The sequence below is a fragment of the Salmo salar genome, chromosome 21, assembly GCF_965601325.2.
Source record: "Salmo salar chromosome 21, fSalSal1, whole genome shotgun sequence".
NCBI lineage: Eukaryota > Metazoa > Chordata > Actinopteri > Salmoniformes > Salmonidae > Salmo > Salmo salar.
The window spans coordinates 41,168,996-41,191,426 of NC_138311.1; the positions used below are offsets into that span (position 1 = coordinate 41,168,996).

General features: G+C 39.4%; 1 protein-coding gene across 2 annotated transcripts; it reads right to left on the minus strand.

Annotated features, from left to right (window-relative positions):
- Window positions 1-12,031: 12,031 nt before the first annotated feature.
- tfcp2l1 (transcription factor CP2-like 1) lies at window positions 12,032-21,414 on the minus strand. Of its 2 annotated transcripts, none has more exons than XM_045704353.2 (15): window positions 21,251-21,414; window positions 20,631-20,779; window positions 19,572-19,645; window positions 17,728-17,833; window positions 17,382-17,488; window positions 16,994-17,146; window positions 16,758-16,868; window positions 16,282-16,379; window positions 15,928-15,982; window positions 15,698-15,791; window positions 15,206-15,338; window positions 14,953-15,035; window positions 14,619-14,761; window positions 13,223-13,274; window positions 12,032-13,114 (listed from the first exon to the last, which is right to left on the minus strand). In XM_045704353.2, the coding sequence occupies exons 1-15, from the start codon at window positions 21,310-21,312 to the stop codon at window positions 13,077-13,079; spliced, it is 1,458 nt and encodes a 485-aa protein (XP_045560309.1). In that variant the 5' UTR covers window positions 21,313-21,414; the 3' UTR covers window positions 12,032-13,076. The 2 variants fall into 2 exon arrangements, with proteins under 2 accessions (XP_045560309.1, NP_001167422.1); NM_001173951.1 differs by having other exon boundaries at window positions 15,206-15,296; window positions 21,251-21,409.
- Window positions 21,415-22,431: the final 1,017 nt, after the last annotated feature.

Sequence of the window (22,431 nt, forward strand, 5' to 3'; positions counted from 1 at the left end):
GAGGGTTCCCAAGAGGACCAACCACACGCCTGTCTGTCATCCATCCAGTCAGACTCCATCCATCCAGACTGAAAGGAGGGCGTGTGCACCACGTGCAAAATTTACACCTGTTTTTCAAAACGGAATTAAACATTAAGGACAGAATAAAAGACTAAACTAAAGGTTAAGAGAAAGAATAAGACATTAAAATGTAGGTGTGAATGATAGCCTTGTTTTATCCCCTATTGGTGCAAACGCTTAGTAAATCTGTGCAGTGACCCTGTGGTTACAGTGACCCTGTGGTCCTCAACCGTCTGCTCCAGTCTAGTGTCCCAGCATGCACAGGGACATGCCACCTCCCATGAGCCTCTCCTTCATTTGCCACCATCTGCCACTGTAATGGATGGACTATAAATCACTGCTAATCATCAGGTCAACACACCTTTGAGTCACAGGCTCCCATCAAAAGTCTTACCACCCCCTCAGTCTCCAACTATATCTTGTCCATATTTGGGAGATGTGCTCTTAGCAGTGTTCTGTTCTAGAAATATCTAGGTTCAGTAATGACAGAGGGCACTGACAGGTATCTTATATTTGTGTAGATAAGTAGTTGGTTACTTGTCATATGTTACTTGATGATACAACTCAAAAAAAGAATCGAAGCATAATAGTTTTTGAAGAGTCACACAAAACCCCTGCTTTTAAAGGCAAAAGGGGAATTTCTGTTGGACCTTATTTACAATTAATTGGACAATACAATTAATCTTCTCTCTACTTATTTTAGGGTACCTGTTATACCTCTTGTGGTTGCGGCGCCATCATGTGTCAGACTTGGGCAGTGCTTCCTTATTCAAAGAAAGCATGACGCCTCTGAGGTCAACATTATATTGCTCTGAATGAGTATGACCGCAAGGTGAGGTCTGCAAATTATTGATAGAATCCAACAATGAACACATTTGATAACATTTTTGGGAAATGTTCAAGTCAGATTTGACTCACTTCATTCAATGTATTGGGACATCCAGTGCCGCCATTCACAACAAATAACAATTGATTGCTGGCTGCAATCTTACAGTAGGTAAACTGGTGCACCAATGTTGGATACTGTGAAATATAAAATAAATGCTCATATCACCATGATAAACTGGATCTTCGATTATAGTCACTTCGTCATATTTTGTATTTGTTTAAAATACTAAATATGTAATATAAAATGTAGAAAGGCCATAGTACATATATGACCAAACCAAAAACTTTTTTTATTTTTATTTCACCTTTATTTAACCAGGTAGGCTAGTTGAGAACAAGTTCTCATTTACAACTGCGATCTGGCCAAGATTAAGCAAAGCAGTGCGACACAAACAACAACAACAACAACAGAGTTACACATGGAATAAACAAGCGTACAGTCAATAACACAATAGAAAAAGAAAGTCTATACACAGTGTGTGCAAATGGCGTGAGGAGGTAAGGCAATAAATAGGCCATAGTAGCAAGTAATTACAATTGAGCAAATTAACACTGGAGTGATAGATGTGCAGATGATGATGTGCAAGTAGAAATACTGGTGTGCAAAAGAGCAGAAAAGTAAATAAAAACAATATGGGGATGAGGTAGGTAGATTGGATGGGCTATTTACAGATGGGCTATGTACAGCTGCAGCGATCGGTTAGCTGCTCGGATAGCGGATGTTTAAAGTTAGTGAGGGAAATATAAGTCTCCAGCTTCAGCGATTTTTGCAATTCATTCCAGTCATTGGCAGCAGAGAACTGGAAGGAAAGGAAGCCAAAGGACGTGTTGGCTTTGGGGATGACCAGTGAGATATACCTGCTGGAACGCGTGCTACGGGTGGGTGTTGTTGAGTCAATCACCACCTTCCGGAGACACCTGAAACCCCACCTCTTTAAGGAATACCTAGGATAGGATAAAGTAATCCTTCTAACCCCCCCCCCCCCCCCCCCTTAAAAGATTTAGATGCACTATTGTAAAGTGGTTGTTCCACTGGATATCATAAGGTGAATGCACCAATTTGTAAGTCGCTCTGGATAAGAGCGTCTGCTAAATGACTTAAATGTAAATGTAAATGTTGTTACCGTGACCAGTGACCAAAACCTGAGGCAAATAGAAGATACAGTACAGGTTTATATGGGAGTTACCTGAAAGTTAAACTAGCAGGTGGAAGTGCTGTCTGGAGAATCTGTCATATGTAATATTATGGCACTTTCTTGGGGCAAATATCTCAAAACCTGAAGGGAGAGTGAGAAGTATAGGAATGGTTTGCAATGATATCAATGTTATTTTTTCTGGGTTTTGTCTGCATTTGAGTAAATTGAAAGTACCAACTGGGGGCCCAAGGCTGGTTAGGAGACATAGCAATTGTGATGAACAGAGAGAATATTAGGGTAGCACTGTATTTCATGAATCATATGCTGTCTGCCGCTGTCCTTACCTCTTTCCCTTTCTGTCTTCTACACCTCTCTCTCCACCTCGTCTTTCTTCCTCGTTTTATAATGCCCACCATATGTGCATTGAAGTACACACAGTGAGGAAAAAAGTATTTGATCCCCTGCTGATTTTGTACCTTTGCCCACTGACAAAGAAATGATCAGTCTATCATTTTAATGGTAGGTTTATTTGAACAGTGAGAGACAGAATAACAACAAAAAAATCATGAAAAACGCATGTCAAAAATGTTATAAATTGATTTGCATTTTAATGAGGGAAATAAGTATTTGACCCCTCTGCAAAACATGACTTAGTACTTGGTGGCAAAACCCTTGTTGGCAATCACAGAGGTCAGACGTTTCTTGTAAGCTCAGGAATTTGATCTAGCAACCTGCTGGTTACTGGCCCAACACTCTAACCACTAGGCTACCTGCCGCCCAAGTGTAGACAAGGAGAAAGAGGAATCTAATTTAGACGAAAGCCCTTGCACACAGTTTCAGTATAACACACTTGTTTAAAATCCCTATTTCAACTAAGTGCCTGAAAATCTTTGACATTTATTCACAACGATTCCCTTTTTAATTTTTTTTTTACACTAATTCAGTGAAGTCAGATGCTTGCCATGTTGCCAACAGTGTCTTCTGCATCCTTTAGGTCTCTCCCCCTTTCGACATAGGCATTTTCTAATTTGGGAAAAAGTCTGTCCTCTCCCCTCTGTGACACGGAAAACATTAGTTGAGGAGATGTCAATTCATTAGTAGGTGTGGATCATCGAAGATAGTTATGTGTATCCTAACTGAGTCTTTCACAGAAGAGTTTAGAAATCTGCCACGCCCCCTTTGAATCAGCTTTTGTTTTTTCGGAGGAGAAAAGTATGCAAACATTTGAAAACAATATACTACTTAAGGTTTATCTATAAAATGTCTTGCACAACTAACTTAATTCATTTTTATCCCTTTACAATTATTTTTGCCTGATAATGTGAAAGTGGAGGAGAGTCTGATTTTATACAAGCTCATTTTCGTCCACATTCCCTCTCCTCACTGCCTCTCACCAATTACCATGAACCTTTTTCAAAAGGAGACAAGATAGAACTGAGTAGAGAGCTAGCTAACACTGCTTACAATAAAGTTAGCTAGCTTGCTTAACATGGCAATATGGTCAAACTAGCTACATTACCTATATTATAGTTGTCAAAACTGATTTGTTGTCATCTTTTGGTTAAAAAGGTAAAAGGTCAGTGGTGTAACATCACTTGTAATTCCCACTTGTAATTCCGACTTGGAGGGTTGTTCAAGTGAACCTTCCCAGTCGGAACTACGAACTTCCGATAACTCCGATAGCATGTGAACGCAGGATACACACAGACCAGAGTTTCAGCTAACCAAGTGAGACCAGCTAAATAGGCAAAGCGTCAACACAGTACTAAGATCAAATCCTACTTTGCTGGCTCTGACGCTCATCGGATGTGACCCGGCTAGCAAACTATCACGGATTACAAAGGGAAACCCTGCCGCGAGCTGCCCAGTGATGCGAGCCTACCAGACGACCTACACTATCGGTCAAAAGTTTTAGAAACTGGCTCTCATGAGGACCGAGACAGGAATGGAAGACCCTGAGTTACCTCTGCTGCAGAGGATAAGTTCAGCCTCAGAAATTGTAGCCCAAATAAATGCTTCACAGAGTTCAAGTAACAGACACATCTCAACATCAACTGTCCAGAGGAGACTGTGTGAATCAGGCCTTCATGGTTGAATTGCTGCAAAGAAACCACTACTATTGGCCACCAATAAGAAGAAGAGACTTGCTTTGGCCAAGAAACATGAACAATGGACATTAGACCGGTGGAAATCTGTCCTTTGGTCTGGAGTCCAAATTTGAGATTTTTGGTTCCAGCGGCCTTGTCTTTGTGAGACGCGGTGTGGGTGAAAGGATGATCTCTGCATGTGTATTTCCCACTGTAAATCATGAATGAGGATGTGTTATGGTGTGGAGGTGCTTTGCTGGTGACACTGTCTGTGATTTCTTTTAGTATTGAAGACACACTTAACTAGCATGGCTACCACAGCATTTTGCAGCGAAACGCCATCCCATCTAGTTTGGGCTTAGTGGAACTATCATTTGTTTTTCAACAGGACAATGACCCAACACACCTCCAGGCTGTGTAAGGGCTATTTTACCAAGAAGGACAGTGATTTAGTGCTGCATCAGATGACCTGGCCTCCACAATCCCCCGACCTCAACCAAATTGAGATGGTTTGGGATGAGTCGGACTGCAAAGGGAAGGAAAAGCAGCCAACAAGTGCTCAGCATATGTGGGAACTCCTTCAAGACTATTGGAAAAGCATTCCAGGTGAAGCTTGTTGAGAGAATGCCAAGAGTGTGCTAAACTGTCATCAAGACATAGGGTGGCTATTTGAAGAATCTCAAATATATTTTGATTAGTTTAACACTTTTTTGGTTACTACATGATTCCATATGTGTTATTTCATAGTTTTGATGTCTTCACTATTATTCTAAAATGTAGAAAATAGTAAAAAATGAAGAATAACCCTTGAAGGAGTAGGTGTTCTAAAACTTTTGACCGGTAGTGTAAATGTTTTATGCTGTCTTCCAGGCAAGCAATACTGAACCATGCATGAGAGCACCAGTTGTTCCAGACTACTGTGTGATCTCGATGTCCGTAGCCAATGTGAGTAAGGCCTTTAAACATGGTTAACGTTCACAAGGCTGTGGGGCCAGACACGTACTCAGAGAATGCGCTTACCGGCTGACATTTTCAAACTCTCCCTGACCCAGTCTGTAAAACCTACACAACAAACACTGAGAGTGTTAAGTTAACACTGAAAGTGTGGACCCGTATAAACATTTACATTTACGTCATTTAGCAGACGCTCTTATCCAGAGTGACTTACAAATTGGTGCATTCACCTTATGATATCCAGTGGAACAACCACTTTACAATAGTACATCAATATCTTTTTTGGGGGGTGGGGGTGGTTAGGAGGATTACTTAATCCTATCCCAGGTATTCCTTAAAGAATAAAGAATAAATTAACACACTGCTTGGAGTTAAGCCTTATTTCGCAGGATGCCTTGCCTTTCTAGTGAAAGTTTCCACTCATAACTGAATTTGTTAGTGACAGAGAGATGCTTGATGCATAAATCCCTTCAGTCCTATGGACTTCACCAAATGAGATCCTAAGTGAATATGTTATCATTCAAATTAAACAATTTAACACAATACAATATGTATTTTATAAGCTTAATTTTGAGGGCTTACACTCTATAATATAATGGTGGTGATAATTGGACAATTATTTACTGGATTCTGGTGAGCTTTTAGTAAAGTGCAGACATGTATTCTTGCCTGTAAGTCTGTAGCCTTATCTCTTTTACACTCACAGATCTGGTGGTGTAGCTGCACCGTAGCAGGATATTTCAGCTTGCTAGCAACCAAGTGATTATGACTTCAAATCCCATTTAAAACCTCTTAAGGATCTGACCCTTTTTTCAATTTTTCCTAAAATTATATACCCAAATCTAACTGCCTGTAGCTCAGGACCTGAAACAAGGATATGCATATTCTTGATACCATTTGAAAGGAAACACTTTGAAGTTTGTGGAAATGTGAAATTAATGTAGGAGAATATAACACGTTAGATCTGGTAAAGATAATACACATGTAGCATCATCTTTGATATGCAAGAGAAAGATCATAATGTATTATTCGAGCCCAGGCTCAATTTAGATTTGGGCCACTAGATGGCAGCAGTGTTTGTGGAAAGTTTTAGATTGATTCAATGAACCATTGCATGTCTGTTCAAAATGTTGTATCAAGACTGCCCAAATGTGCCTAATTGGTTTATTAATACATTTTCAAGTTCATAATTGGTATTCTTTCACTGTAATAGCTACTGTAAATTGGACAGTGCATTTCGATTAACAAGAATTGAAGCTTTTTGCCCATATCAGATATGTCTATATATTTTTTGTTACTTACAATCTCATGCTAATCACATTAGCCTACGTTAGCGCAACCGTGATAATGGGGGGACACCAATCCCGTAGAGTCCCAAATGTGGACACAGTACAAGATTTTACAGTAATGGAAATCAGAAATCAACATATTGTTATTTTGCAGAAATAATGCAACTTTGCAGATTTTCTTTTATTGGCAATAAAAATATAGCCAATCTCCATTGTGTCCACAGACCTAGTGGCACAGCAGGAACTTTAGGTAGCTAGTGTTGTGACAAAGAGCCCACGAGGGGGATGGAGTGGGTGATGGAGAACAGAGTACCACATTCCAGGCCAAGATTTACAGTTTCATATTTGACGGTGCCAATTTCAAGCCTTTCATAAGACCAGTGGTGTACTTGAAAGTACTCCTTAAGTAGTTTTTTGGGGTATCTGTACTTTATTATTAATATTTTTGAGAACTTTTACTTTTACTTCACTACATTCCTGAAGAAAATTATGTAGTTTTTATTCCCTACATTTTCCCTAACACCCAAAGTACTTGTTACATTTTGAATGCTTATCAGGACAGGAAAATGGTCTAATTCACACTCTTATCAAGAGAACATCCCTGGTCATCCCTACTGCTTCTCATCTGGCGGACTCACTAAACACATACTTCGTTTTTAAATTATGTCTGAGAGTTGGAGCATGCCCCTGGCTATCCGTAAATATAAAAAAAACTAGAAAATGGGGCTGTCTGCTTTGCTTAACACTTGTGTAGTCTTAACATTCTGTATCTAATAATACAACCTGTGACTGCATTCCCCATTAGTAAACAATGCTTTCAAGAAATGTTTATTTTGTCTGAAATGTTGTTTATTTTGTCTGAAATGTTGTTTATTTTGTCTGTGAACTTGAGTCATGTGTGGGGTTGTGGAGGGGAGATGCTGCACACATGCTGCACACATTTTTAGTTTTGCCTGAGTTCAATCAGTAGCACTCATAATCTCAATTTCAAAGCCATTTCCCAAGAATGACAGAAGTCAGGGACTTTTTCTTCCGTCTTCGTAAAAATGAGAAAAGGGCGCCATTAGCACCAGAACATATTAAACACGTTTTTTTTATAGAAATGAATTAAACAGAAAAACTCATGACATGGGGGTATAATGACGTGGAGTTTGCTGTAACATACAAAGTATATAAAGGAACCATGGTCATGTTTGAACTCTACAGGCGACGTTTTTCATCATGGGGAATGTGAAACTGTCTTCCGGACAAGATAAACATGCTGTGAGCACTTAAGAGTAAGTCTCAGGTTTATCTCATATGGACATTGATATGCTGAATCTTTAGAATCAACAGGGCAGCGAGAGAGAGGGGGGGACTGAGACCACCATCCTCCAACCACTCATCCCATCCTGACGGAATTCCACTGAGGCAACATTGACACACAAGTAATTTTTCTGTTACATTGGTCATATTCTATGAATGTGGCGTTGTGTCAGTGCATAAATCATTAATCAAAATTGTGTTGATATTGCAAGAAAATATTGTCATTTCACATAACCGTAAACAAGGTAGCTACTATACCTGTTTCCTTCATGACAAGAAAACTAACTGGAACAAGCTAGCAAGCCAAGTTTCCAATTAGCTAAATTAGTTAGTTAGCTAGCTATCTGATATTAACCAGTAATACAAAATACGCCCAAGCATTTTAAAACGTTAGCTATCACCTTGAAGCTTGATACGGTGTAAAAAAAATCCCTGAAGGGAATGTTATTTGTTAGCTAGCTAGTCTACCAGTTAGCTTTTACCCCTCTATCAATCCTAGCTAGCCCGATTGTCTGCTGGCCAAATTAGCTAATGTTCTTGATTCCATTGACTAAGATAAATAATACATCTCAAATTAGCTACTCACATTAAGGATAACTTCTTTGAGGTATTTTCTGAACAGCTTCTCACTTTGTTTCTTCAGTTGTCAGTTCGACCACACACCGTTTACAAACTAATTTGTGTCACCCAAGTTCAAAAATGACAGTTGGGAACTCCACAGCAGAAAATAAGTTGCTAGGCTAACATTACCAGTTACAGTGCTTTTAGCGTGTGGCTTGCACGTTTCTTTTAGCAGATACAATACAAAATGTTTAGCTAGTGTCTGAAAGAATTATATGGATTTAATATTTGTCAATTTTATTTACATGTCCTCAACTCAAATAAGCATCAGAAATTGTCCTTATTTAGCATATCAAGATCCTGATCAGTTTACATACACCTTAGCCAAATACATTTAAACTCAGTTTTTCACAATTCCTGACATTTAATCAGAGTAAAAATTCCCTGTCTTAGGTCAGTTAGGATCACCACTTCATTTTAAGCATGTGAAATGTCAGAATAATAGTAGAGAGAATGATTTATTTCAGCTTTTATTTCTTTCATCACATTCCCAGTGGGTCAGAAGTTTACATACACCACATTAGTATTTGGTAGCATTGCCTTTAATTGTTTAACTTGGGTCAAACGTTTTGGGTAGCCTTCCACAAGCTTTCCACAATAAGTTGGGTGAATTTTGGCCCATTCCTCCTGACAAAGCTGGTGTAACAGTCAGGTTTGTTGGCATCCTTCCTCGCACACGCTTTTCAGTTCTGCCCACACATTTTCTATAGGATTGAGGTCAGGGCTTTGTGATGGCCACTCCAATACCTTGACTTTGTTGTCCTTAAGCCATTTAACCACAACTTTGGAAGTATGCTTGGGGTCATTGTCCATTTGGAAGACCCATTTGTGACCAAGCTTTAACGTCCTGACTGATGTCTTGAGATGTTGCTTCAATATATCCACATAATTTTCCATCCTCATGATGCCATCTATTTTGTGAAGAGCACCAGTCCCTCCTGCAGTAAAGCACCCCCACAACATGATGCTGCTACCCCCGTGCTTCACGGTTGGGAGGGTGTTCTTCGGCTTGCAAGCCTCCCCATTTTTCCTCCAAACATAACGATGGTCATTATGACCAAACAGTTCTATTTTTGTTTCATCAGACCAGAGGATATTTCTCCAAAAAGTACGATCATTGTCCCCATGTGCAGTTGCAAAATGTAGTCTGGCTTTTTTATGGCGGTTTTGGAGCAGTGGCTTCTTCCTTGCTGAGCGGCCTTTCAGGTTATGTCAATATAGGACACGTTTTACTGTGGCTATAGATACTTTTGTACCTGTTTCCTCCAGCATCTTCACAAGGTTCTTTGCTGTTGTTCTGGGAATGCTTTGCACTTTTCACACCAAAGTACGTTCATCTCTAGGACACAGAATGCGTCTCCCTCCTGAGCTGTATGACGGCTGCATGGTCCCATGGTGTTTATACTTGGGTAGATACACTATATCCTTTGTACAGATGAACGTGGTACCTTCAGGCGTTTGGAAATTGCTCCCAAGGATGAACCAGACCAGACTACAATGTTTTGTCTGAGGTATTGGCTGATTTCTTTAGATTTCCCCATGATGTCAACAAAGAGTCATTGAGTTTGAAGGTAGGCTTTGAAATACATCCACGGGTACACCTCCAACTGACTCAAATTATGTCAATTAGCCTATCAGAAGCTTCTAAAGCCATGACATAATTTTCTGGAACTTTCCAAGCTGTTTAAATGCACAGTCAACTTAGTGTATGTAAACTTCTGACCCACTGGAATTGTGATACAGTGAGTTATAAGTGAAATAATCCGTCTGTAAACAATTGTTGGAAAAATTACTTGTGTCATGCACAAAGTAGATGTCCTAACTGACTTGTCAAAAGTATAGTTTGTTAACAAGAAATGTGTGGAGTGGTTGAAAAACGAGTTTTAATGACTCCAACCTAAGTGTATGTAAACTTCTGACTTCAACTGTATGTGCTGATAAAATATAGTATGTAGGCCTGTGTCAGTATTTGTCATCATATAGAGAAAATAAGATGTCCACATGTAACCTTTATTTAACGAGGCAAGTCAGTTAAGAACAAATTCTTATTTAAAATAATGGCCTACCCCGGCCAAACCAGGACGATGCTGGGCCAATTGTGCGCCGCCATATGGGACTCCCAATCACGGCCAGATGTGATGCAGCCTGGCTGCACATAGGCCTATCTCAGTATATCTAATGATTCAATATCCAGCCATACAATGTATTATATCTGGAGGGTTATCCAAAAATGATTTGTGAATGAAAGAAAAATATGGATTTCATATTTGACAAATTATTGAGCATGTGCTGAACTAAAAAATGCATCAGAAATCGTCACTATTTTCAGCATATCAAAAAGCATATCAAGATCCGGATATGGACCTCAGCCAAGAGAAGCATATAACAGTTAATGATAACTACTGATATAGTTAATTCAAGGGGTCTCTCTATATCAAAACCCTTAATGGTGCCCCATATCCAAAGTCACAACACTAGCAACCAAGAGATTGTGAGGTTGAGTCCCAAGTAATCAGCATACAGCAGCATACTGTCCATTAACACCGTAATGTAGCTGTATAAATACTTGTTGTAGATTTACCATATTGTTGTAGATTTACCTAACTTGTTGTAGATTTACCATATTTTCACCGCAACTAAACAAAAAACTCCAGAAGACCATGATACAACGTTCTGAGAATGTCCAAAAAATATCCCTGAATTAGCCTCCCCGGGAGCAGATTAATTCTGAAGGATTCGTTGCCATAGAAATGTACCTGGCGAAAAGGTGAGCTACTTTGGTCGTACCAGTTCTCCCAAGTTGAACTCAGAGTTGATCAAAGTTACCTCGCTAACTCCTCAAACATGATTTGTAGTATAGGGCTCTGGTGCAACTCTGAATTGTAATAGTGTGCACAAAATGGCATTGTTATATGTTGTCTGGTTCTATCTCTCCCTGTACCCCTTGCGACCAGACTGACCTCACTTGGAGGTCATGTCAGGGGTGAGCAATGAATAATCAACATCACGATAACTAACAAGTGCCCTAGACCATCCACCTACTGTTTCACAACTCCTGTGTTAAACAAGTGTCCCCTGGGCCTCAACCTGATCTGTATTGTAGTTAGAGCTACATTATGTTATAATTCCGTGTTACAGGTATTGGTTTTTCCATTTGTTTTGAGGTGGGACTTTAGCACGTATAGGACCTTAGCACATAGGGCGCATGACTGGTGTTGCCTCGTTAGTCAGTATGTGTTACACCTGTGCTGGTTGCCATCTCATTAGTGGGAAGGTGTTTCACCTGTGCTGGCCCAGGTGCTATTCTTTATCTGATCTTCCTTGTTTTTGTTTTGCTCCTCTGTTTGGTTTGCTTCCTGTCTTTATCTTTGGTGTGGGTTTTTCTTTTGTTTGCCTCTTGGGCAAATTTAGTTTACACTCATGGTGGGTGTCTTTTAGGAGCCAGTTATTGTTGCTACTAGTCAACTTTTAGTGGACAACCCCAAGAGTGTCATTCAGAACCCCTCCTAAAACCCCACCTGTTTAGTTTTGGTTGTTGTCAGTGACTCTTCGTTAGTTCTTCTTTCTGTTTGAGTGACAATTTTGGGTTTTCTTGCTGGGGAACTTAACATTCTTCATTAAATACATTGAGCTGATCTTGTTATTACTGTAACAGATGTTAGTGAATGATACATTGAACTCAGAAGAATAGTACAGAGCAGTGCAAAATTCTTTATGTTGAGTGAAATCACATCATCACAGTCATGGCAGTCAAGTTTTTTCATTAAAATTCAAGCATTGGCAGTAATACTTCACTTAACATATTGGACAATATCAAGCTATTTAAATTTCAGGACAGGTATGTGGAACAACTGATATGCTGTACATAAAATGTTACATTAAATGGGAGATAAATAACAGAAGCAGGATAGAATCCTTAGCTATTACAGCTGTATGATTTGTTCATTTGCCTTATCTGTACGTCTGTATTGGGGGTTGAAATATTTGTCTAGATTCTTTTAATTCAAATGTTTAAAATAGGTAAAACAATTGTGGCCCGAAGCAAACAGAGTTAATACTTTACATCACTTTTGAAACACTGTAGTGTTGCTAAACAAGCCACTATTGAATAAACATAAACCATGTGGATAGGAAAGATATCATTTGAAGATGAAATCAAAGTAAGTTTCAGAATGAATACTTGAATGTGACCCCTAGAAAACAGTTGGTCCTCACTCTTTATAAAACAATATGTACTGATACCGCAGAAAATAATGTTTGCCTTCTAATATGTAACATCAAACAAATCAACTATAAATCGTAACAAAGGAATGCCAATAATGTAGTATATTTTGGATTTCTTTGAACAACACTTTATGATACATTTCAACGACTTAAAGAGTGATTTTAAATAGATTTTTATGATATTTACTTATTTTTTTTAAACATGTCCATTTTGCAGGAGTAATGAACCATGCTTTATAAACGAATTACACATCTCAATAAAATTAACCAATAACTTAATAAAAAAATACAAATAAATTTAAAAAAGTAAACTAAAAAGCTGTCTCAAGGACATTTTCAGAGTTATTGCAATGCCTGGACAGGAACATGATATATAGGATAAGCTATGAACAATATATACAATTGCACTATTTAATGTTACAACGTTTCAATAGTCCTCAACAAGCCCTATAGGTTCCAGACACTTGAACAGGGATCTAAACCATCCACTCCACTCCAGACCTGTCCTCCAGTCACTTCAACACAACATGGTAGCCGTCATTATTTTCATCTGCAATTAGAAGATAAACATAGGACAACTATTATCTCTAATAAGTATACAAATTGCATATTTACATGAGGTTCTGTGCATTTAAGAGGTTAGTGAGGGAAATATGACCTTTCAGAGTGTTGACAACAAAGCTTGTTTCCTCTGTGAAGTTCTGCACCATCTGAGAAAGAAGAAATTAAGAAGATATTCATTTGAAATTTAAATGGCATCTCTTTCTCTTTATTTGTTTGATGCTGGTAGTCAATCAGTAACCAGACATCATAATCAAGTGCATGGAAACAGCGCTGGCCATAACAACTTGAGGCAGTTGATTATGTTGTAGTTCCTCTGCATCCATAGGTCTACATTCCCCTGTTTCCTACCAGTCATTAATGATTGATTTTCTATGCCGTTGCCATTTACACAGGGCCATTAGTGATATTAGTGACCCAAGCTGACTGACCCAAGCCAGCCCAGGGCACAAACAACCAACACAGGGCCTCTGGAGGAAATACAGATAACCTAACAACTCCACAACCCCTACCACTAGCACTATCACTGCTCACTGATAGAAACACTACCCATGACCCCAAACCCTACCACTATCACTATCCACTGATAGAAACACTACCCATGACTCCAACCCCTACCACTAGCACTATCACTACTCACTGATATAAACACTACCCATGACCCCAACCCCTACCACTATCACTATCACTACTCAATGATAGAAACACTACCCATGACTCCAACCCCTACCACTATCACTACTCACTGATAGAAACACTACCCATGACCCCAACCCCTACCACTATCACTACTCACTGATAGAAACACTACCCATGACCCCAACCCCTACCACTAGTAGTATCACTACTCACTGATAGAAACACTACCCATGACCCCAAACCCTACCACTAGCACTATCACTACTCACTGATAGAAACACTACCCATGACTCCAACCCCTACCACTAGCACTATCACTACTCACTGATAGAAACACTACCCATGACCCCAAACCCTACCACTAGTACTATCACTACTCACTGATAGAAACACTACCCATGACTCCAACCCCTACCACTACCACTATCACTACTCACTGATAGAAACACTACCCATGACCCCAACCCCTACCACTAGCACTATCACTACTCACTGATAGAAACACTACCCATGACCCCAAACCCTATCACTACTCACTGATAGAAACACTACCCATGACCCCAACCCCTACCACTAGCACTATCACTACTCACTGATAGAAACACTACCCATGACCCCAAACCCTAGAACTACTCAACAAATGTATATTTTCAAAACTTCGTCTCCCTCTCAAAATGCATTGGAGGAGAAGGTCAGATGGTTTACTTTGTAAAGCCAAGTAATTAATCTGCAGTTACTAATGATTAAATATGCATACATACAATATAACTACTAACTAAATGCTTGAAAAGCAAATGGTAATCTTTAGATACACTATATCCTTCATCTGAACTCTGACCCCTGCCTTCTCTCACCTCATCAGAGACCAGTATGTGTATCCCTGTGGGTCCTTGTCTGTAGATGTGGCTGATCTGCTGGGGAGTTACACTGTAAAGGAGAGCTATCTTCTCTGAGAGGTCCCCCAGTGTCAGGTCCTCCAGGTATAGAGCATGGTACACTATAGACATAGGAGGAAAGGCAATTAGCTGAGGGTTAGAGATCATCATCAGCTAAAACATGATATGGGAAATACTGGAAAGTCACTGGAGGTTCTTAGTCCAGGACTAGGGTCGGACTAGGGTCCGGGAAAGGGTCCTTTGATGTCAGATAACTAGTACCCACAATAATTGAAGATGTACAGTAACCTACCCTCTCCCCCCCCGGGCTTTGTCTGTGGTTGATTCCTGGGTTGTTGTTGACACACATAGATGGTGAGGCGGGGCTGTATACACCTGTACAGAGTAAAGACGAATAACACCCATCCAGAATTGACCATGGTAAATGTGGGATAAAAGTTACACACTTGAGTAAAGTACTGATTGAACATGTGAAGTGTTGGCAAAAAATGTATATTATGTTGGTGTGTTGGAGTAGTCTTCCTGCCACTGCAGTTTAGTCTCACCTTCCTTTGATGGTGTTGAACAGCCGGATGCCATCTGACGGACCACAGATTTGGATCAGGTCCTCTCTGCTCATCTTCAACAGGTCAGCGCCTACAACATTCACAGAAGATCCACAGTCACTTACAAACTGGTCTGATGACGTTTTGGAGGAACAAGGACATAAAGAGAGAGAAAATTCCCGGATTATTCTCTGCTAAGGCCTTTCTACAAAGTTAGAAGCAATTATAGATTTGTAGTGTCTGACAGTCATCTGAGTGTCATTCATGTGATGAATTATTTCACTTAAAAAAATAATCTATATTTAATTTTCACTAGAAATGTCCTTCAGATATCAATTACATGCATCAAAACAAAAAGCTACAAAGAACGGTTTATAGTCTTAGAAACGGGCATAACAATTTCAAGGAAATGGATGCTCTGGCAACACTGTTCAGGAACATACAACTAGATCTTAAGGTTGAGTCTTACGTTAAGTGAACCACACACACTACCTGAGAAGCTGGAGAAGAGCCTACAGAAAGGCGAGAACCTGTGAAGCTGAAGCCACAGCTGCGTGTCCTGCGGTGAGGACGATGGCACAAGGTGCTACATGTCAAAAAGAAGAAGAGCCCTTGAAATGAGTAGCTATAGCACCCACTGACTGCCCACTGTCTCCAAACAATTGCCTAAAAAAATAAGAGATGAGAGCAATGGCATTAATACTACTTCTCCCATTACTTACATCAGAAGAGCAGCCGGACAGAATCAGCTCCCCCTGCTGGATTGGAGAGCTGTTGCTATAAAAGTAAAATATCACACAAATGGGGAAGATGACAAGAGTTGGGTCATTAAGTAATGACTTGTCCTGATAAGACTAGTGCCAATAGGCAGTTCCAATGGGATTGCACTGTAGATAATGTAGGATCCAATTTGGCTAACCTCTTGTCCTACATAACGGTTCTTCAGAAAATGTGTGGGTGTGCAACTGAACTGCCATAGATGTACAAAGACATAGATAAATCCTATATTTACCTGATGATCAACAATTTAAGTCAATGAAACAGTTCAATTCATCCAGATAAGAGAGGCGTCTTACCCATCAGTAAAGCTACATGAGGTGGGGGAGCTGTGGTAAACTGGGGAAGGAGTGTTGTTAGTGCTACCGAGATTTGGGGCATCAGGCCAGGGGGAACACTGAAACAAAAGAGAGAGAGGAAAATGAACTTTAATAAGATGTTCCTGGCAAAGAGAGAGGTACGTCTGGTTGCTGTTTTACTAGGACATTGTGATTGTAGACTGATACAGACATAAGTGGGAAATCCTAGAAACCTAAAACCAGGTTAGTAGAAAACAATCACTGTTTTTTCCAGCATGTTGGTTGGCGTCAAAAGAAAAGGCACTGACGGACTGTTGCCCTAACTGTCACAATCATTAACAGACCACTGCATCAAGGGCTGGTTAGAGTGACTACGGAGTCAATCAACAACATGAGTGGACTAAAGCAACATATGAACCTATTATGACAGAATAGCTTGTCAAGTGACACACAGCCACAGTGTCAGGGTCCCTCACCTCGGTAAGCATGGTGGTTTCATGAGAGGATTGATATTTCTCCCTGTCTTGATGGGACTTTTTATCAATCTTTTCCCTATCAGTCTTCAGTTTACGATCAGCTCCTTTTGGCTTAAAGAAAATAGAAGAAAAAATTAAGTACACAAAGAAATTAAATGAACTAATAAGCTCTCACACACAGAAATGCAAGCACCACACACACACACACACACAACCCCACCTAAGAGCCCCTTTACCTTGAAGACCTTGACCTGACAGCTGGAGGAGTGCATATGTTCCAGGTACTCTCCATGTTCGTTCTGAGTGAAGGTGTCTATCTGGATACGGAAGGGAACTCCCTTCTCCCCACCATGCTTCCTAGGGGTGAACTCAGTGCTAATGCAGTTGACCTGAACACAAACAAACATACATACACAATCCATGAGCCATTCTATATGGTAATTAGAGTTTCAAATGCAAGAGACGGGTGGAATTGGAAAATAGTCCCTCTGGGATGTGGGAAGTCACTGTATAAACTCACTTCCTAAAACCTTTTATATGTCTAATGATTTTACTTTCACCCCAATTCCAGGACCAAAATAAGCTAGAAAGCAGGGAAAAGAAATAGATATTTGACCGTGCTACCTGGATGAAGACGGATGCGTTCTTGACGGGATCCCAGAGGAACTCTATAGTGTTGAGCTGCAGTGGGTGAGCACGAGGCTCGACGACACCCACAGAGAGGGGGGTATCTGGACACAGTCAATCAAGTCAGTAAGTCGCAGCAGGTCAGCTGAAATTCTTATGCCTTTTTACCAGGTAGATACTTAGAAAGGATTAGTCAAAATGGTAAATACCTAATAATTGCATAGTAATTACACTTCAGTATTAGACCAAAGGCAATGTAGATAATATCATAGGTCAGTCATCAAACATACTGTGGTTGGGCTTTACTTAAGAAGTTCTCTGGTCTGCAGGTAACCAGCCTTACCTACATCCAGGATCCTGTCCCCAGGCCTGTTCCATCTCCAACCCTCCAGCTGCTGATGTTCTGTGTACTGCAGGCGCCGGTCATGAAACACCACACGCACAATGCTCTGTGGACAAGCAGGACAAAGCATTAGTACGAAGCACAGTGACTAGGCAAGGCAGCCTCGCACGTGGCCGATCGCCAATTTCGTTCGGCAAAGTGCGGAAAGCTACGCACAATCTCCCAGAAGAACCATTTACAGATCATTTATTCAGACAGCATTAACGAGTGGAGATCCATATGGATTGCATCACCCTTGGCTTCAGCTCATATGAATAACACTTAAAAGAACAGCCACAGATTCCCACTGACTAAAAGCATAGAAAGGTAGATAATGCTGGGGTTAAAGCCATATAGGATTCAATTATGTCTGATGGTTGTGCAATAATCTTCCTTCACAACAAAACTATTTGTTGACAGAAGCTATGAGATAAAACATCCATGAGTTCTTTCTGTGCTATTAAGACATTTAGTGAGGAATCAGTAGAAGTTGTTTGAAGTGTCACCGTTTGAGAACAAGGCACATACATAAAGCTTTTCATTATTAAAGCACTGGTCTGGATGGTAACGACAGACTAGACAACTGCCTGTGCATACTTAATTATTGTTTCCACACAAACGAAGGGACATAAATTAATGTTCCTCCTCACTGTTGCATTAGTATTAAGTTAATTGCACATTTAAAACCTACTAAGAACATAAATCAAATCGTAAAATTAACAACCTGTTAAACAACGTTTCCATTCATTTCAGCCTATTACACTGAGAGGCTCATGCGTGACCGCGCAGAGCACAAGGACATAGACAGACACAACACGTCATCTGTTTGTACAAGTGCCACCTGTTCCATTCTAGTGTCGTTAGACTGCTTCATTGAACACGACCGAAATATGACCGTCCATTCCTGACAGCCTGACGACACAGAACTTTCAAGTGGATGGATATGTGTATTGGGACATGGCTAAATTCAATTAAAATGACTTCATTTTTCCCTTCATGGAAAATGCATACCGATATCTGCCTTAATTTTAAACCAAGTCATTTGATTGAATTTCACTGGTGATAGACATAAAGGTATATCAAAGTCGACTCCCATAATTCAAATCACTTAAAAACAAACATAGATCCAACATATTATAACAACCTGCAACAAAATTTGCACATAGTGGCAACTTGAGTTGTACTAATGGGTGTTATTCATAAACCAGTGGCATCTTCAATATACCACTTGTTCTTTTTTAAATAATGAAATAAAGTTAAACAAGGTTTCCTTTACAACAAACAAGAAGTGTCTTACTGAAGATATAAAACATAGGATTGTAATAATTCCCTTGCTATATTGATCAACGTTCTTGATGCACATTTCATATTTGAAAAACAAAAAAACAAGAAATACATTTCAACAAAGTAAAAAGATGTCAAAACTTTATGAATAACTCCCAGTAGTAAAGTCTATAGGCGAAAGCAGAATTGTACGTAAGATGAACTTGTGCAAAAAGAGCAAATAAGACAAGTTGAAAGTATGTGATGTGTTGTGCGATAAAGCTGATGTGTTGAAGGGTAAGCTGAACTGAGCTGAGTGTATGGTGGTGTATAAGTTCAGAACGGGAGAAGATGGGTGATAGTACCAAGTCTTCAAAGATGGCACCCGCCCAACCCCCGAAGTGGAAAGAAGAGGGTTGAGGAGTCACCTGTGTGTTGACAGTTTCAGGAAATGGAGGATACATACAAACAGATAAAGAAAAAAAGGTCAGAGAAGAGGTCACATGAAAGTCAAAAATACATACACAATACCTTTAACCTACCTTAACATATTTGCTGCTTAAATCTGTATACTCCACTAGTTTTCTGTTAAGCATACGGATTTCGTAGGACTGACCTACATTTTAAAACATTAAGACAAACCTGATTAAAATTGAAAAATGTGAAATGAATCAGTCAGAAAAAGGGGCAGCATAGGAATAGAAATGCATTCAATAAGCACCTTTTCTTTTAAAAATAATTTTAAAGTCAGGGTTTGCCCCCATAGACCCCTTACAGTACCCCCTAAAAGTTTTCAACCACATTATAGTTGAGCCCACCAATTGTCAAATAAAAATCTTTACTTTGCAAATTACTACTACAATTTCCATCATATCAAGCAAATACTTTGTGCAATAGTCATATCATATAAACATATTTTAAAGGCAGGTAGGCCTACGTAGTAGACTAACTTTAAAAAAAAAAATTGGGAGTTGTATAATTTTGGCCTGGTTTATCATTAGTTTCAATTTCATTCACTGAAATGTGCAACCTACCTAGTAACTTTTGGTAAATGGCCGTCTTATATGAAATATATTCTGAACCAATAAATACATAATACAAAAATCCAATGGATGATCGTAAATTAGACCACAAGAGAGAACAAGAAGATGAGAACAATGAGGGAAAATGCAGTTCAAGATAAGATGAATATGATAATCAAATATATACCTTGGGGGAGCTTTCATAAACTAAAGTGGAATATCTAGAAATGCAAAATTCCTGATGTGGGACTATTTAAAGGGGAATTGTGTGTCTCTATGTAAATAAGCTGAACAAGATTTACTAAAATGTAAGTGTCATTCATCTTGTGTGGGTTGTAAATGTAAAGAAAAAAGAGTGAATATGACCATTACATGAACTTCCTTTGCCTAAAGATGAGCTTGCAGCTTGTGTGTGATGCAGTTGTTTTGTTTACTGGAGTGATGTTTTTTCCATATTGTATCTGTGCTGATAAGAGGGAGAATGTTCTTCCGAGTGGGCCTACACTCAATTACGTGCCATGAATTCAATTCCATCCAACAACCTATGACTTTAGTAATAAAGAAAGAATAGCTAGCTACCTTGGTTTAGATAAGTCAGAGTTTCTTCTTGCTGTTTTACAGCGGGCGAGGTGGCTGCACAGAGAACATATTGGAAAGGAGAACATTTGGCGCCATTTTCTGTTGCGTGCCGTTCCTCCTCGTGTTTCAGGAAAGGCGCCAAAGCATCTCTGAGAGAGAGCAGCGAGAGAGGGAGGAAATGTGCGGTTGATCATTAATTATCGAAGCGCAAATAAGTAAGAGGCTTCTCAATGGTCAGCCAGATTTAATCTTATCAGTACCTCTTGACTAAGGTGTAGGTAGGTAAAATGTTTTAATAAACTTGTATGATGCATAATCACATTGCACAACATTATTTAGCCATATATTGTGTACTTTACATTTAAATCTGAGGTGCATTGGAATAGAGTAGCAATTTTGCAAGGTCTTGGCCTAAGCTACAACAACACTGAAGTGCAATATTGGTGAAGTTGTGGGCTAATAAAAATGTATGAAACATTTTGCTGCTTTTAATCCCATTTAAATGTTAAATTTTTTTCTTAAACGCTTCATACATTTTTTCTCCACTCAATTAAACTTTTCTGATTATAAAAGTTCTCTAAAAACATACTAAAGTTTCCTAATTGGATATGTCCACTTACCGAATATAACTTGCAGTTGAATGCTGGTGGTAGGGCTCTGGCTGATTGTGCCAAAACAACATGTTTTCCAGTGCAGCGTCTAAAGTATCCCCAGAAACAGAGAATGGGAGTTGGGTATGGCACCCTGGTGTGTTGCTTCCACAGGTAGGTCTGATAGCGCTCTCAAAGAAGTTTACTGGCCAGCACCCTGCTACAGACTTATATACCGGGTATGACATCACTTTCAACTCATTAGAATACCTTACATGACCTTTGAAAAGCGGACTGTGACTCACTGATTGCCTCCCAAATGGCACCCTATTCCCAATATAGTGCACTACTTTTGACCAGAGTCCATAGGGCTGTGGTCAAAAGTAGTGCACTATGTAGGAAATAGGGTGCCATTTGGGATACAAACACTGACACACCTCCCCTGCCCCGTAGTAGTGCAGGACAGGTAGCCTAAAATTTGAATAAGTGCACAGTCTGAATTGTATTTTTTAATGGCTACTTGGGTAGATCAGCTTTAACATCTTTTTTTCTAGTGTTTTTGCTTTCTTTTGTAAAAAAAATAAATAAATACATACAGTACCCGTCAAAAGTTTGGACACACCTACTCATTCAAGGGTTTTTCTTTATTTTTACTATTTTCTACATTGTAGAATAATAGTGAAGAGATCAAAACTATAAAATAACACATATGGAATCATGTAACCAAATCAAAATATATGTTATATTCTTCAAAGTAGCCACCCTTGCCTTTGCACACTCATGGCATTCTCTCAACCAGCTTCATAAGGAATGCTTTTCCAACAGTCTTGAAGGAGTTCCCACATACAGTTGAAGTCGGATGTTTACATACACTTAGGTCGCAGTCATTAAAACTCGTTTTTCAACCACTCCACAAATTTCTTGTTAACAAACTATGGTTTTGGCAAGTTGGTTAGGACATCTACTTTGTGCATGACACCAGTAATTTTTCCAACAATTGTTTACAGATTATTTCACTTATAATTCACTGTATCACAATTCCAGTGGGTCAGAAGTTTACATACACTAAGTTGACTGTGCCTTTAAACAGCTTGAAAAATTCCAGAAAATGATGTCATGGCTTTAGAAGCTTCTGTTAGGCTAATTGACATCATTTGAATTGGAGGTGTACCTGTGGATGTATTTTAAGGCCTACCTTCAAACTCAGTGCC

What these genes read in the sequence shown, in the direction of transcription:
- tfcp2l1 (XM_045704353.2), bottom strand. Translation starts at nt 21,312, where the DNA reads ATGTTGTTTTGGCACAATCAGCCAGAGCCCTACCACCAGCATTCAACT. An exon ending in TCATGTAGCTTTACTGATGG is followed by an intron (nt 15,983 to 16,281) that starts GTAAGACGCCTC and finishes TTACTTTTATAG; the next exon opens with CAACAGCTCTCCAATCCAGC. An exon ending in ACATACTGGTCTCTGATGAG is followed by an intron (nt 13,275 to 14,618) that starts GTGAGAGAAGGC and finishes CTTCTTTCTCAG; the next exon opens with ATGGTGCAGAACTTCACAGA.